General features: G+C 46.9%; 1 protein-coding gene across 2 annotated transcripts in view; it reads left to right on the forward strand.

Annotated features, from left to right (window-relative positions):
• LOC126536453 (uncharacterized) overlaps positions 1 to 18,074 on the forward strand; it is a 355,533-nt gene that overhangs the window by 101,505 nt on the left and 235,954 nt on the right. For both annotated transcript variants that reach the window (XM_050183418.3, XM_055073277.2), the window contains exon 4: positions 885 to 970. In XM_050183418.3, the coding sequence (XP_050039375.2) occupies positions 885 to 970 (86 nt within the window). The remainder of the gene's footprint in view (positions 1 to 884; positions 971 to 18,074) is intronic.

Consider the following 18,074-nt stretch of genomic DNA (forward strand, 5'->3'; position numbering starts at 1 on the left):
AGCTTATGCGTGTGCACCTGAGCCTTCTCTTCATCGCGGCCACTTCATGGGGCGGCATTGGTGCATGGCGGGAAAAGTCATGGGAGCAGTGAAAGGGCCCCCTACACGCAACCCTCCTGCGAGCTCGTGCCTAGTTATTCCATGATAACCACGCGTGGCTGCTACGAAAATATCCAAGTGTGCCTGCATTCCTACATGCTCCGCACAAGATGTGCCTTTCTGTATCTCAAGTATCTTGAACGTTATCCCGGTTCTAGCCATTGCCTGCTGTCACCAAAATCCTTCTGTGATCGGATTGCATGTGCAATGCGAATAGTCTTCTACATTATAGAACACACGCAAGCACCTACGATTATGTTGAAACTTTTGATGAGGCATGTACAAAAAGGCAATGTGCTTGACCCACCAATGAGATTTTGGTACGTGTGCTCGTTACTAACGGAGTGTAACTTGTTTTTGTGGGCACAGGTTTGCCCAGTAAAGGGTTAATTTTATGACTCGCCGTCGTGCCACAGTCAATTTTTCACTGTCGCGACAACTCGACAATACGATTAAACATTTCAACAGGGTACTAGTGAATTTGGTTATGAATGGGAAAAATTGTCATCCACCTTAGTGTTGCTACTTGTATAGCTCTGTGCTACAGTCAGGCGAAAGACAATTATTTCCTTTCATGAACCTTTCTCCACCTTGAAGGCTTCTGCAGAACTGGTGTGCCATAAATTCAGTCGGGAAGGCATGCAATGCTTGTGATTTTGAACACCGGCTGGTATTTTCATGCATGTGTGATGCTGTCTGAATGTGCCAAGTCATTGTGCCACTTATTTTTAAAGAAGAGCGTTGAGAAGTAAGCAGATAAGTAAGGTGCTGTGCCTGTGATGCAGCGGCGGGCGTGGGCAGGAGCAGCCCCGACGAGGCTACCCTGAGAGAGCACTTTGCCCGCCTTGTCCAGGAACACGACCGGCTCCAGGTAGGCATCTCTGCTACTTTCTCTCTGCTAGCAGGTGAACTCGCCTGTGGTGGGGATCTTTGCAGCCTGACACCCAACGTCTCCTATCGCGAAGACCACCGTAAAATAAGCAGGCTCCACCCTTTGTTCAGGCTTTTGTTTTTTCACTCACCCTTTAAGGACACGGTTATAACACCTGCCCACTGTTTCTTGCTTCACTTCACTCATCATAGTCACTCATGTGACTATGATGTCACTCAGAACTAGGAATAAAGAGAGGAACAAAATGGTGATTTTGCAGCGTTCCCAAACCCTTAAGTACATGCTCGTGACGGCAGAGGAACACTTTTACTCGCAGACGTTAACCAATTTCATGAGAGATTCACCACAACGTTTTTGGCGTCACCTTGCCTCGTCACATGAACAAATACAATATGTCTGTATTGATGGCAATATAATTAACGACTGTGCACAAATTGCTGAAAAATATAATAAATATTTTCATTCTGTGTTCGCTCCGCGAGAGCCATCTTCCACTGACCTTCACGACAAGTGCACCGAGGGTATGTTGCCTATGCCACATCGTTTTCTCTGAGGAGGAGGGAATATTTGCGCTACTCCTTAACATAGACACAAGAAAATCAGCCGGTCCTGATGGTATCCCAAATGAATTTTTAAAACGATATGCGGAATGGGTATCTAAGTATCTCTGTATCATCTTTAAAGCGTCCCTAGAGCAGCACAAATTGCCGTCTGACTGGCTGACAGCTAGAGTTGTCCCTATCTATAAATCCGGCGACAGACACAGCATCGAAAATTATAGACCCATTTCAATTACCTCCACATGCTGCAAGATTATGGAGCATGAAATATCAAAAAGCTTGTTCAATTACTTCGAAAATGCTAATATCCTTCTTCCTAACCACCATGGTTTTAGGCAAAAATTGTCAACGGTTACCCAACTCACCGAAACCATACATGATTTTTCAAGCGTACTTAACAAGAAAGGTCAGTTAGATGCTGTTTGCCTCGATTTCTCAAAAGCGTTCGACCGCGTTCCACACCCAGAACTTCCTGATAAACTGCTTATTCTCGCTGTTAACATTAGCATTGTCAAATGGATTCAATCATATTTAGTAAGAACACAGTTTGTGGAAGTGAATAGTGCGAAATCCGGAGTGTTGCCTGTAACATCAGGAGTCCCTCAGGGATCGGTGCTAGGCCCTGTCCTTTTTCTCAGTTATATTGTCACAGACAAAGCCACAAAAGACTTCGGTCGACGCTAAAGATCTTTTTATATATGTCGCTGTCCTGGCACCCTCGTCGTTCTCTTCTTCTCGGAGCCACCCAACATGCCTAGCATGTGGCACCGAATCGCACCGAGTGGCTGTCAGCTGTGTCGAGGCCGTGGCATTACCCCCCTCCCTAGAAGCATCGTCTCGATGCGGAACATTGAGGCACTGGAGATTGCTACGGGGATGCTGTTAAGAGGGACGTAGATGGTGAGAGAGGCGTGGGACTTTGCGTTCAGCGGGAGTGGTATAACTTCAATCTAGAGACGTGAACGACATCGGACAGGCTTGGACGTCGGGAACGGCGAGCGGTGCCTCCTCCTTCAGGAATCACTTCGTATGTGACGTCGCTGAGTCGTTGAACGATCCGATAAGGTCCAAAGTAGCGGCGCAAAAGTTTCTCCGACCGACCACGCTGGCGAATCGGTGTCCACACCCATACTTTGTCACCGGGTTGATAAGTGACGTCGCGGTGACGAAGATTGTATCGGTCGGCGTCGTTGTGTTGTTGGTAGCGGATACGCATTCGTGCGAGCTGGCGTGCCTCTTCGGCGCATCGAGCGAATTCGGCAGCATCATTGACAACATTAGAACAGTAGGTGGGTAAGAGCATTGCGTCCAACGTTGTGACAGCTTCCCGGCCGTGCACCAAGCGAAAAGGGGTGAAGCCGGTAGTGTCTTGAACGGCAGTATTATATGCAAACGTAACATATGGGAGAACGTCATCCCAGTTTTTGTGGTCGACGTCAACATACATGGAAATCATATCAGCGATCGTTTTGTTTAGTCTTTCTGTGAGCCCGTTCGTCTGGGGATGGTAAGCAGTGGCTTTGCGGTGAACGGTACCACTGAGAAGCATGATATCTTCTGTGAGCTGCGCTGTAAATGCTGTGCCCCGGTCGGTTATAACCACTCTTGGAGCACCGTGGCGGAGTACGATACCATGTACAAAGAAGGTCGCAATATCATTTGCAGTGCCTCGTGGGAGAGCTCGGGTTTCAATGTAACGTGTTAGGTAGTCTGTGGCAACAGCAATCCAACGGTTACCAGCCCTCGACGTGGGGAATGGTCCAAGCAAATCTATTCCAACCTGCTGAAAAGGGATCCGCGGAGGATCCACGGGATGGAGAAGACCAGCGGGACGCACGGGTGGTGTCTTGCGTCTCTGGCAGTCGCGGCATGTCTTCACGTATTGCTTGACGTCACGGCGAAGGTTAGGCCAGAAGTACTTTTGGCGTATGCGTGAAAACGTCCGTGCGAATCCCAAGTGGCCCGAAGATGGATCGTCGTGAGATGCCCGCAGGATGTCGTCACGTAGTGAAGAAGGCACTACAAGGAGGCAGGCGGTTGCGGTCGAGTGAAAACCCAATTTGTAGAGAACGCCATCGCGGAGAAAAAACGAGGAGAACTTGCGGATGAACATACGAGGCGGCTCCGGTAGACGGTTCTCAAGGTAGTCGATGAGAGGCCGGAGTTCTGAATCATCGCGCTGTTGCTTGCTGATGTCTGATACTGAGATAATGGACAGAAATGCGTCCTCTTCATCAAACTCGCATGGCGACGGTTGAAGTGGAGCACGTGACAGGCAGTCGGCGTCGGTGTGTTTACGCCCGGACTTGAACACTATTGTCATATCGTATTCTTGCAAGCGAAGACTCCATCGTGCAAGACGGCCAGATGGATCCTTCAGATTGGCTAGCCAGCACAATGAATGGTGATCTGTCAAAACTCGAAACGATCGGCCGTACAAATATGGTCGGAACTTAGCAATTGCCCACACAACGGCCAAGCATTCCTTCTCCGTAGTGGAATAGTTACTTTCAGCTGGAGACAAAGTGCGGCTTGCGTACGCAATGACGTGTTCGGCTCCATCTTGCCACTGTACGAGGACGGCACCAAGGCCAACGTTGCTGGCATCCGTGTGCAACTCGGTGTCACTGTCTTCGTCAAAGTGTCCTAGAACAGGAGGTGTGCGCAGACGATTCTGGAGTTCACAGAAGGCCTCTTGTTGTTCCTGCTCCCAGACAAACGGAACATTATCTTTAGTCAGCCGCTGCAAAGGTTCGGCTATCCGTGAAAAGTTTGCCACGAAGCGTCGATAATAAGCGCAAAGCCCTAGAAAACGGCGGAGTTCGTGTTTGTTCGAAGGTGTTGGAAACGAAGCAACAGCAATGGTTTTGTCGGGGTCTGGTCGAATGCCCTCGTAGCTGACGACATGGCCTAAAAATTTGAGTTCGTCATACCCGAAATGGCATTTTTCAGGCTTTAAAGACAGGCCAGCAGTACGAATTGCGTCAAGAACTGCTTGTAAGCGCTGGAGGTGCTGCTCAAAAGTTTCCGAAAAGACAACGATATCATCTAAATAGACAAGGCATGACTGCCACTTGAGACCTGATAGAACCGTATCCATCATGCGCTGAAAAGTGGCAGGCGCAGAGCACAATCCGAAAGGAAGGACCTTGAATTCGTAGAGTCCGTCAGGCGTAATAAATGCCGTTTTCTCACGGTCACGCTCATCAACCTCTATTTGCCAGTAGCCGCTGCGAAGGTCCATCGATGAGAAGTATCGAGCATTTCGAAGGCGGTCCAAAGAGTCGTCGATGCGGGGAAGGGGATAAACGTCCTTCTTCGTAACGTTATTAAGCTTGCGATAGTCAACGCAAAAACGCAGTGTGCCGTCTTTCTTTTTCACCAGAACCACAGGTGACGCCCATGGACTGGTGGAGGGCTGTATGATATCGTCGGTAAGCATTTGTTTGACTTGATTCCGGATGGCGTCTTGCTCTTTACGAGAAACACGGTAGGCACGTTGGCGCACGGGTCTTTCATTGGGATTTGTAATAATTCTGTGTTTCGCAGTAGGCGTTTGGTTGACCTTCGATGTTGAAGCGAAACAGTCCGCAAAAGACTGTAAAAGGCTTCGAATGCTAGCCTGTTGTTCACCTGATAATTTAGAATTCACATCAATATTGCTGTTGGCTGGTACGTCACAGTTAGAATCTCCATCATTTTGCCCTACAGTTAAACAAGCGGGAAAATCACTGACTGGCTCCAAATAGGCGATGGTAGTTCGTGGGGCGAAGTGCTGGTATTCACGACTGAAATTGGTCACTAAAATCTGAGCAGTCCGTGACGACAGCTGCAAGATGCCGCGGGCTACGCAAACCTGTCGAGCCAACAAGACTGACAGATTGCCTTCAGCGATTCCGAGATGGGGAGGATCATCGTCTGTTTCTACGGTGATCAACGCAGTACTCCGGGGTGGTAAAGTAGCACAGTCACCCGAAACGCGTAACACCGTGGACTGTGGGTGGTAGTCGTCCGAATGAGTTGCGTGTTCGCTGGAAAATGTGACAAGCAACTCGCGAAGGTTTATGATTGCGCCGTACTCCCGAAGAAAGTCCATGCCGAGTATGACCTGCCTAGAGCACTCTTCCAGTATAATAAATGAGCCAACAAATGTGACCTCGCGAATTTGTACCCTCGCAGTGCATTTGCCGATCGGCGTGAGAACATGACCGCCGGCTGTACGGAGCTTAGGTCCTGGCCACGGTGTCGTCACCTTGCGAAGTGCCGTAACCAGTTGTCCGCTCATGACAGAATAATCGGCGCCAGTATCGACAAGAGCGGTGACCGGGTGGTTATCTACAGAAACGAGTATGTCGGCTGAAACAGGTTCAGGGTTTTCGAAGAAAGGTGTCGAAGGTGCGCAGTCGTCGTTGTCGTCGTCGTTATCGTCGTCGTCGGGGTGTCGCAGCGGAGGATCTTTCGAAGTGCGTTGGACAGCGGCCCCACCTCCGGAGGTCGCTGTTCTCAGTTTCCCCGACTTGGGCTCGTGGGCCGATTGCCCACGGAAGTGGAGAACGTAGTGTAGCGGCTAGGTGACGCCGATCGTCGAGGAGGTGGTGATCGTGACTGGCACCTCTGCGGAGACGGAGATCGGGTCGTTGGCAGGGACTGTTCAACCGGTGGGAACTGCGCGTACGGCGACGAAGGTTGACTGGCCAGATATTGCTGGATTTCTCTCGGGCGCTCTCCCTCACGTGGGCGACGAGCGCCGGGGTGATAGCCCTGGAGTCCAATTCTTCGGTAGTAGCAGGCACGGTACACGTGGCCCGCTTCGCCACAGTGGAAGCAGAGTGGCTGGTAGTCAGGTGTGCGCCACACGTCTGACTTTCGCGTATTGATTCGGGGGCTCGTGGACCCGTACATATTTGTACGTGAACCTTGGCCCTGGAAGTGACACAGCGGTTCTTCAGAAGAAGGCGGGTTACGATGGTTCCCGGGTTGCGCAGGTAGCCTCACTGCTTGCGCATAAGTCAGTACGGGGGCGGCTTCAGGTCTGGTTTGCACGAATGGCTGTGCTGCCTGGCGAACTTCTTCGCGGACGATATCTGTGAGGGATGTTACGGTCGGTTGAAATCGCACTCCCTGTAGCCGGTCGAGCTCCTCACGCACGACACTACGCACAAGCTCTCGAAGCGCATCGGTGTCATAGGGTAACGAGACAGAAGATGCTGATCCCAGGTTGATTTGGCGATCGTAGACCGAGGAGCGTTGTTGAAGGGCTCGCTCCATTGTTGTCGCCTCACTGACGAACTCAGCTACTGTAGCTGGAGGCCTTCGCATCAGTCCAGCAAACAGCTGCTCTTTAACTGCACGCATCAGTAGGCGTACTTTCTTCGCTTCTGTCATGTCAGGGTCAGCACGCTTGAAAAGCCGCGTCATGTCTTCTACGAACATGGCTACGCTTTCGTTCGGCCTTTGAACCCTATTCTGAAGGTCTTGCTCTGCTCGCTCTTTTCTTGCGGGGCTGCTGTACGTGTCGCGTATCTGCCTTTGAAATTCTTGCCAGGTGGTGATGGATGGCTCGTGGTTAGCGAACCATGTTCGGGCAGAGTCCTCTAGGGCGAAGTACACGTTCCTTAACTTTTTCTGCTCGTCCCAATAATTGACGTCAGCCACACGATCGAATTCGTCGAGCCAGTCTTCCACGTCCTCAAAAGGCTCACCATGGAACGGCCGCGGCCAGCGTGGGGTGTGGAGAACCAGCGACGCAGGAGGCTGTCCCGTACCGTACGTCTCCTGTGTCTGGCTTGCAGTTGTGGTGGACATCCTTGGCAGATCTTGGAGGCCGTATTCCGGAGGCAGTCTTTGAAGCCGTCGGCTTTTGCGTAGGTTGTCCGCGCTCTGTTCCTGGGGGTCAGAGTACATAGACGTGTACCCAGCTCCTCCACCAGTTTGTCACAGACAAAGCCACAAAAGACTTCGGTCGACGCTAAAGATCTTTTTATATATGTCGCTGTCCTGGCACCCTCGTCGTTCTCTTCTTCTCGGAGCCACCCAACATGCCTAGCATGTGGCACCGAATCGCACCGAGTGGCTGTCAGCTGTGTCGAGGCCGTGGCAATATAAATGAAATTGCAGACCAGATTAACCCTGTTCTCAAAGTCTGACTTTTTGTGGACACTGCTTAATGTATACCACAGTATCCAGCCGCAATGACCAGATCGCCTTAAATTCTGCATTAAAAAGTATTAGTGACTGGTGCAATAGTGGAAAATGAAAATAAACTACAGCAAGACTATGTATACAGTCGCTGACCATTTATTCGGACCTCATGTGGACTGTGGAAATGTCCGAATAAACAGGTGTCCGAAAAAGCAGATTCAGAAAAAAAAAATTGTTTATTTCCACACACTTATTTGTAGGCTTGAAGAAATCGTGAATGCGCTTTTGCAAGCTGTTCCGTTTACGCGTAACCAGATAAGCCTGAATCTCTGAGAGGGGTTGTACAGTCACTATAGGCGGCTGAAAGCAGAGTCACTGCTTGTACACGCTCCGCATGCGACGGCAGCGTAGCACATGGTGCATCATCTTTCGACTCGGAGTCATCGTCTGGCGGTGCAGCAGAAACCTGACAAATGATCTCGCCGTCGTCGAGTTCTGCGCATGTCAGTACAGCAGTGTCAGCACCTGTGAAACTGTCAAATGAGACGGTGTCCGGAATCGCAATGCAACCATTGCGCAGGTCTCGGCAGAACATTTTCGCCGTCAGTAGGGATCACATAGGAAGGCGACAGATCCTAGGCCTCCCGGCACCCACTTGCTGGCATTCCCCAGTGCAGTCTGCGTGGGCACAGTCGGCGCCATTAGACACTTGACGCGATGTTTCCGTATGCTGCGTTGCATCACCGCAACCTCGACACAGCACACAAAGCAAACATCACCACGCCGTCACCAGTCGCACAAACGAAAAACGTCGCCTCTCACAGCGTCGTGCACGAAGAAAGGAAACAAATCAGCTGCTGGATTGTCTTGACATGGCTTACCAAGGTGGGACTCCATGCAACTGCTGTAGGCACGAACCAGGCAGAAACGATGATGATGAGCGGGGATTTGCAGTAGCGCCACTTCGTGGGGCGGCAAGGAGGCTCCGTTCAAAACAAAAATGGCGTTCAGCAAGTTGAACCATGCACCGGTCAGAGTCGCTGCATGGTGCTTTGATCGAGTTGGCTCAAGGAGTGTCCGAAAAATGAGACGAGTGGTTGCAAGGTGTCCGAACTTTTGGCAGTTATTTTACATTATGGTCTATGGGGAGAGTGGCGGTGCCACGAAGCAGACCGAATAAAGTGCAGTCCACTTATAATGATACCACATATAATGATATATCGGTTATAACGATGTGTCGACATGAGAGTGTCATTTTATGCATTAGGTCTATGGGGAAAAAAACCCATTTATAACGCTAGGTTATTCACCGCATATCGGATATAACGATCAAAATTTTGCCGTCTGGACGGCGTTTTCCATGCCAAATAATCGTAACATTTAGCTCCATTGCGTAGCTCCATTGCTTCTTGTGTTAGAAGAGGATAAATAGCTATTACTGTCGATTCGTAAAGCATTGTCTAAAAGTAAAAATTAACATGAATTTCAGTTACAAGTATTTCACATGCTCGCCGACTGTCACCACACCAAACTTTTTTTGATGGGTTCAGTGGTAAAGCCAAAACAGGTGCATTTGTTATGTATAAATCTAATGGCTTCTCTCTGTACATTTTATAACATTGCAGTATTTTATTGGGGGTGTGAAGCCTTGTATTGGAGTTTACACTGTGTTTTCCAACAAGTTTTCAAACTTTCAATGGGGGCGAAATGCGAAAACACCCGTGTACTTAGATTTAGGTGCACGTTAAAGAACCCCAGGTGGTCGAAATTTCCGGAGTCCCCCACTACGGCGTGCCTCATAATCAGAAAGTGGTTTTGGCACGTAAAACCCCATAATTTAAGTTTTCAAACTGCCCTATCAAACCTTGTATACATACATGCATGGACTACTCCTTCCAGTAATGCCTCTAGGCATTGAGCGTACTTAAAATAAATAAATAAATAAAATCCTTGTCCCAGTTGAAAATCTGCAACTGGGAATGCAACTGGTCCCAGTTGAACTGGTTTGTGGAACAATTCCCAGTTGGTCCTCATTGCAACTGGTTCCAATCGGTTCCCATTGTGACTGGTCCCAGTTGGTCCCCATTGGAACAGGCACAGAGGATGGGACAGTAAAATTCAGACACACACAAACAGTACGAGCACTAACTTCCAACAAATATTATTTTTCATATCCATCACTTTTATACGCCCGAAGAAGAACCTATCGCTTATACAACTGGTATCAGCATCTCGGAAACGCTAGCTCTCTATCGCAGAGGAAAACAGAAGGTGCACTCACACACGTGCGTCCTGCTGTGTTTATCTTTCCAGCTTCAGTGATTTATCAAGTTACCGTTGCTGATCACTTGCTGATCACATCCTCTCCTGCGAGTCAAAAACGTGCAAGCTGTTCCTTGATAAATATGTTGTCATAGGAAGAAGCAAAGACAGGGTAACTCGAGAAATCATTGAAGCTGCAAAGATAAACAGAGCATAATGCACATGTGTGAGCACACCTTCTATTTTCCTTTGCGATAAAGAGCTAGCGTTTCCGAGACGCTGATACTGGTTGATAAATTGCAATTAGAAAATTGCAGAGTGGTTTGCAGAACGTCCGAATAAACAGTTTCTGTCTTTTTAGATATTAAGTATTAGTGTTTTACACCCGTCGTGGTTGCTCAGTGGCTATGGTGTTGAGCTGCTGAGCACGAGGTCGCGGGATCGAATCCTGGCCACGGCGGCCGCATTTTGATGGGGGCGAAATGCGAAAACACCCCTGTACTTAGATTTAGGTGCACGTTAAAGAACCCCAGGTGGTCAAAATTTCCGGCGTCCCCCACTACGGCGTGCCTCATAATCAGAAAGTGGTTTTGGCACGTAAAACCCCATATATTATTAGGTCCTTCTTCGGGCAGCATATGAAAGTGATGTATGTGAAAAATAAGATTTGTTGGAAGTTAGCGCTTGTACTGTGCGTGTGTGTCTGAATTTTAATGTCCCATCCTCTGTGCGCTATTCATTGCTATTAAAATCATGCACCAAAAAGCTACGTTGCTGAATTACATTTCCAGTTGGTTCCCATTGCAACTGGTATTGATTGTGCAAAAGGAATAGTGAGCCATGGCTAGCTGGAGCCACAGGTAAATGTTTACCATACAGATGGGATTAAAGCTGACCATAGCTCTGATGCATCTTTGTGGTTGCCATCGCATGTCGCCAAGGGCCAGCCGGTTCAGTGAACTTTGTGCAGCCGAAGGAGCTTGGTGTTGAAACTCAACATTTATTGGAACACTTGCAGCGTGTGTTTAGCAATGAAACATCTTGAATGCTTCCTCAGAGACGTGTAGCTCTTGTACATCACCATCTGAAAGAAGTATTTACGTGCAGTCAGTCAGTCAGTGGAAAAGCAATAACTACTTCGTATGGACAATTCTACCAATAACTTGAGTTCTACATGATACAGATACTAATGTATCAGTATTTCTGATACACATAATGCAACTTGATACTTGATACTAATGATACACATAGCCAAAACTGCCCTTGAGCAGAAGCTATTTGCCATGTAAAGAATGTGCAGTAACAAATAACTCCTGTTTAGCAGCAACTGTAGCCTTTAGTATGAGTATATAATGATACAATTGACCATTAAGACAGCTGTATTATATGTGTATTAACAACCTCGCAAGAGACGTTTTCCCGATCCAAGTATTCAGAAGTGTGAGATTCTATTTCATGTGCCCTTGTATGCAATGATTGTTTTGTGCATATTTGAATGCCTACACAAAAAATAACAAGTTTACTTATGGGCACGCCTTGAAGGCACCTGTAACATTCGGCACGCCTACATGTACACACAAGAGTTCATCAACAGTTATATCTACAACTGAACCGAAAATCTGGCATAGCAAGCTTCTTAATTCAGATCACATTTTGTCCGAAGCTCATGGTTATGAATTTTGCATCAGGGACACTATCAGCAGAGTTTGTGCTCTGATCTTGCCTAATAAAAAAAGTCGGGGGTATGAGCTGTCTCACTTTTCGAAGCTCTTATACATCACCATCTAACCTTTAAGCCTACATATGGCCATGTTGTGCCAGGGCTTTTTTATATTATTTCTTGCACTAATAATGTGCCTACATACAGAACAAGTTTGCGAATATGCGCTTGCAGTGCAAGCATGCCCTGTATGTGCTTCTGTTACACATCAGGCAGAGCTGTGGATACGCGCAAGTATACACTTCATACTTCTATGGCACTGGTTCATATTGGGGTTAAGGAATAAACACCAAACTCACAAGCATTATATGCATACAAACATAGTGTAGTGCGACGCTTAGGATAAAGAACCACTTCCCCTCGAAACATAAGTTAAATAATTACCTCTGAATGGCACTATCAGGACCAGAGGAAACTGTGCACACCAATCCGCTCGCGATTAACATTTGCAGGGAGCCACTTGCTTCTGGTAGAAATGATGAAGAAGACAGAGGCAAGATATAATGCGGCGTGACTCGAGTGATGGGATGGCCAGGGAGTGTTTCAGCGCGGTAATACTCGTTTTTCTTGAATAGCATGATGATATAAATCGGACGGCGCGATTCTGCACGGCTTCAAGGTCAGCGGCGAGGCACGCTTGTGATGGGTGCCAAATGGATGAGGCATATTCTAGTTTTGGGCGAATGAATGTTATATATGCTAGTTTTTTTATGTCGGGGGATGCGGCCTTCAAGTTACGGCGCAGGTATCCGAGTGTGCGAGAGGCTGCAGCGCAGATGTTTTGAACGTGAGTTACCCATGATAATAGCGATGGTGTTAGATGGAGGCCAAGATATCTGTAGGATAATGCGGAATCAATGGAAAATGAGCCAATACTGTATTGGTGCAGATTCACGGTGCGTTTTCTGGTGAAAGACATGGATTTGCATTTGTTAATGTTTAAGGAGAGGATAGATTTATCGCACCAAGAGGAGACAGTGTCAACATCGGACTGAAGAAAAGATGAATCGCTGGTTGCCCTAATCACTCTGTATATGATGCAATCATCGGCAAAAAGCCGTAATTTCGATTTTATATTGCAAGGGAGGTGATTAATGTAAATTAGAAATAGTAGTGGTGACAGGCCGGCGGCCTGAGAGACTCCCGATGTTACATTGGAAAGAGCAGAGTGGCTATCATTTGTAGAAGTGAACTGCTTGCGCCCTGAAAGAAAATTTTCGATCCAACGGATTAGGTTGACGGGTATTCCTAGTGATGAAAGTTTTTGTAGTAAATGATTGTGTGGGACCCGATCAAATGCTTTGGAGTAATCGAGGAATATAGCATCCATGTGGAGCTTGGCATCCATGGATTCGAGCAAATCGTGTATGAACTCTGCAAGCTGGGTTTCACATGAAAGGTGTTTCCTAAAACCATGCTGGTGCGAATAAAAAAAGTTGTTAGATTCAAGATGTATCATTAGGTTTGTGGATATAATGTGTTCGAGTAATTTTGATGGCACACTGGTTAGGGAAATAGGACGGTAATTAGAGGCTAATTTGCGGTCACCGGATTTAAAGACTGGGATGATTTGGGCAATTTTCCAATCATCCGGAACTTCCTCGGATTGTAAAGACTGGGAAAAGATCAATTGTAGTGTCTGAGCCGAAGTCGTTGATGTGTTTTTTGGCAGTTTACTATTGATATGATCACAGCCTGCTGACGACGACAGTTTTAGAGAAGCAATAAGGTTGCTGATACCGTTAGTATCAACCTGGATCATAGGCATCGCCACTGATGAGGATTCTGGTGAAGTTATGGCAGTAGAGTTGCTTACTGGAGAAAACACCGAGACGAAATAGCGGTTCAAAACGCTGGCACACTGATCTGGTTCGACTGGTTCTCCATTAGTTCCCATAAGCGCTATTTGGTTTGGGCGAGACCTAGGGAATAGAATGCGCCAGAATTTGTTGGGATTCGACTGTAGGATTCTATGTAGATCGACGGAAAAGAATTTATTTTTTGCAGCAGCTAAGTTTTCAATGTACGTTTTTGTACATTGATGATATCGGTCCCATGTAGTAGGGGAGTTAGACTTCTTTGCTGATTGATAAAGGCGCTTTTTCTTGTTTAGGAGACGTTTCAGGCTTACGGTAAACCACTCATTGCTATGATCGGACCTAATATTTATTTTTGGAATGTATTTGTTTCTGAGGTTTATCATTGCTGTTTTGTATAATTCCCAGTTATGGTTAACTGTTCTGGATAGATAAGACTTGCGGAAATGCTCATAAAACCGTGTAAGTTCCGCGTTGATGGCATCGAAGTTTGCTTTATTGTAATCGAAGATTATCTTTTTAGCGGTTGATCTAACTTTCGGCAGTAATGATATGGAACTGTGTAGAAGTGCACGGTCACTTAGTCCAGGAAGAGCCGTTACACCTTTAATGTCTTCAGGACTGCACGTCAGCAAGAGATCAAGGGTGTTATTTTCTCTCGTCAGAAGTGTTATGGCTTGATGGAGACTGAAATCAAGGGTTAGATCGAGGAATTGCTTGGGCTCACTGGACTGCGATTTACCAGGTATGCTAAGTAGAGGCCAGTTAATCTGGGGGAAATTAAAATCGCCAAATAGAAAAAGAGGTGATTTGGGGAAGTTATCCCTGATATATGCTAAACTACGGTAGAGTGAGTTGGTGAAAAATGTCCCACAATCGGGTGGCCGGTAACAAATGCCAATTATAGCTTTCACAAATGAGGTATGAACACAAACCCATGATAATTCGAGTACGTCGTCGTGGTATACTAAGGATGATGACAATGTATTTCTTACAGCTATTAGGACACCGCCCACTCTACGGTTGCTGCGATCGCGACGGTACATGGTGAAGTTAAGATTAGCGGGAACGACTTCGTTATCGAGGATATCTTCAGTTAGCCAGGTTTCAGTTAGAATGATAATGTGTGCGTCAATGTCGTCGATGAAGCTAAGAAGCTGGTCACGCTTTGGAATTACGCTCCTTATGTTGGTAAATGCGATATGGATGTCGAGGTAAGATGGAGGACGTCTGTTGTGAACATGATTCGTTGCACGTCATTCACTACTGTCAGCGTTGGGAACACGTGCCATACATTCCGTCATCGTGTCAGTAGTGGGGTCGTACGTAAAGCACTGTTTTCAAACATGCAGCTTATCAAGTCGTAGTTTGAAGGCACATTTTTTGGGGCGGATGAACTGCAGAAGTTTGGAACGAGCAAGGCGAGTTTCAGGGGCAAAATCTTCTCTGATTGCGTAGACCGTGTCTTTAAGTTTGGGCCCACACGACAGAATGTTTTCTTTTGTTTTAAAATGAGCTAATTTAATAATGATTGGGCGCTGTTTATTCATACAGTATTTTCCGAGTCGATGTGCACGTTCTATACTACCTGTGTCTAGTTCCACACCGAGCTCAGTAGAGCAGGGTAGAGCAGGGTAGTAGAGCAGGAGCAGTGCAGGAGCAGTAGAGCAGGGTAGGCTAGGTTCTGAACATTTTTGCATCCATCTATTGAATCGCATCAACAAAGAAAATAAGACGTCGTAGTCTACTCACCAATCGCTGTGCCTCATTTTCTTCTGACATAGTCAATGCCCTGACGACGTTATCAGCAGTTGCACTTTGGAGTTGCCATGGTTCGGATGCGGGTAGTTTGCTCTGAAGAAGAAGAGCGTGCCCTCAAAGAACGCCAATGTGAACAACAGCGCGAATGGGTGTGAAAGCGATGGGAAGAAGTTGCCGCCGAATGCGCAGCGGCCAGCGGGTCGGGACCATTGAGTAGTTGCTTTCTCACCGACGAAGAAGTACAGAGCGTCAGCGGCAGCAGCAGCGAGAATATGTGTGGCGACGGCGGGCGAGTATGACCAATGAGGAGCGGGCCACGGATGCCAAGCACAAGCGTTGTACCCATCAAGACTCCAAGTACCGTGGGTTGGAAAACACAAGGCATTGACGTGGCCACAAGTCATCGGAACGTTTCCCCAGGGCGATGGCGAAGTTCAGGCAGGAGTTTGTGGGCAACCTGTTTGGCGCCACGTGTGTGATCGGCTGTGGTTTGCCACCACCATCAGGGACGTGCGTCATCAGCATGAAAGCAGGAAACATCGCCAGTTGCACGCAAAGGTAATAAATATATGCAGGGTTTTCCAATTAGCTATCGTGCACCAAGATATTAAAAAAAGAGCAATGCATTCTAAAAAAACCTGGTGCATACTGTTTACAGTACAGTGGAGTAAGTTTTTCGTTACTGATATTTAATTAGGTAATTGTAATTAATTATCTAACTTGAGACATACTATCCTAATTATGAAAGTGTCAATGAGGCATTTGAAGGCACAGCCAAGGGACATCTAACTGCGGTGTATTCAGCAACGTACTAATTGTGTACTAATTGTTTTCTGTCTGATAAATAAATCCCGCGAAATATGGAGAATACCACGTAACTGTGGCAGTGTGTGCCCTCGGGGTCCTGATCGGCACAATGCTTGTGCTTGGCCTCCGTGGCCTGCTCCTCGTCGGATGTATTTGCCCGCCCTTGTTGCGCATGTTCTCGCTGCTGCTGCTGCCGACGCTCCAGACTTCTGTACTTCTTTGTCTATGTGCCACAGCGACCACAAAGGTATGGTCACTGTGGTAACAAATGAAAGAAAATAAAAGACAATAGCAACCACGAAGATATGTGTGTGTCTTTATTCAGTCAATATAGCAATAACTATATAAATCAATTTAGTTAACACAATAGTCATCCCAATATAGCTTCGCTGGTTTTTCCTCTTCAGAGTGGAAGGGTAATAGGCTTTCGTAGTGTCTGACAGCTTGGTTGCATATACTTTTGTCTTCTATTACATTATCATAAACATAAAGGTGGTTTTGTTTTGTCATGTTGCTAGTTCTGTTGTAGGCCCAAACTGCTCACAGTACCTCTATCTGTATTAGTAGCTGTGTTAGTGATTTTTCTTGTTTGACTTGCGAGGAATTCGTTGCACGTACAGACTGGTGGCTTCTGGCGCTGAGAAGGTTGGTTGTCAGCAGTCACCCCCTCCCCCTTGCCTCCTAACTTTTTGCACATGAGAGTTGGCAACCCTAGTTGTGATATCAATATCAGTTAATTTGCAAAGCAGTGCACCAATTCTTTTTCGCATCAATAGAAATCTGTCATCACCCTGTCAGCAAGCATTTATGACCCTCCTTGTGCATCCAGGTTTGGAACAAAAGCACTGACTGGCAAAAAATTGTCGGCAAACAATGGCTGGCTTCTTTGGATTCGCATAAATTGATCTGGCTTCTCTCGGGAACCTTCTGGAACACTGTCATTCCAAAATTTACCAGAAATCCCGTAATTAAAAACAAAATTGACCATCCTATAGTTGGACACAACTTAAGCCTGCATTGAAGCCCCGCCCATGCCCTCATAACCGCCAGCCACTGTTCCTCCACAAGGCTGCAAATAGTTCGTACTCCAAACTTTCCCTGTTACCTAAATAAGGTGGTAACTGCAAAAATAAAGTTATAAGCGCATAATTTTATATGTTTTCACTCGTCTATTGTAGTGGAACAGTGAAAGTCTAATTCTTTATTGAACTGAAATAAAACGCTTGCAATGTAAAAACCCTGCACGCACCATGGATCTTTACAAAAAGCAAGAGCCACAATTTGTCACAGTTTTGTACATGATTACAAATACTCTAACGTTTTACAATAAATGTTTGTCCAAGAAATATTATTATCGTTTATTGTGTTATAACAAAAGTTTTCTGCACAGAACAAATCGGGGCTTAGACATACTCCAGTTTCCAACATAGACGTATCTCCTGCGGAAGCGTTTCTCACTGAGCACTATTGTGCATGTACTGTTCCTGCTTTATCGAGCTCGCCTTCATCCAGTGTGCCGTTATCAGTATGCCTCAGGCATGCCAGGCTACTCTGACAACACCAAGCCAGTTGCTCAAAAGAAACAGCAGTGGGAATGCCCTCTGCAGTGGTGCTCAGCGAATCTTGTTGAATGTGAAGCTATGAAAAGAGCGACCGAATGCTGCAATGGCGCAGATCTACGAGAGGGTGAGCGAACTAACCGGTGTGAGCTTACGCAGTTTTTGATGTCAGAAACATGGAAGGGGCCTAAAGGTGAAGGCTGGAAGAGGCGCTTGCATACTTACAACAGCTTCACGCTGACTGCATTAAGAAGCTGCGTTCATGGCTTTTTCCGCCACAAGGTGATCTCAACCGTGCAGAAGATCGCTGCAGAATTAGCATCCGCGAACCCAGATGATCTGCCGACCCGTCAGCCGTGGACCACCCGCCGCCTCCTTCTGGACATCGTCTTCAAGAGCGAGAAATGTGGGAGGAATTCCTTGCTCATCGAGCGCGAAGACTTGTTGCAGTGGGAG

This window comes from Dermacentor andersoni, chromosome 3 (assembly GCF_023375885.2).
Source record: "Dermacentor andersoni chromosome 3, qqDerAnde1_hic_scaffold, whole genome shotgun sequence".
Lineage (NCBI taxonomy): Eukaryota > Metazoa > Arthropoda > Arachnida > Ixodida > Ixodidae > Dermacentor > Dermacentor andersoni.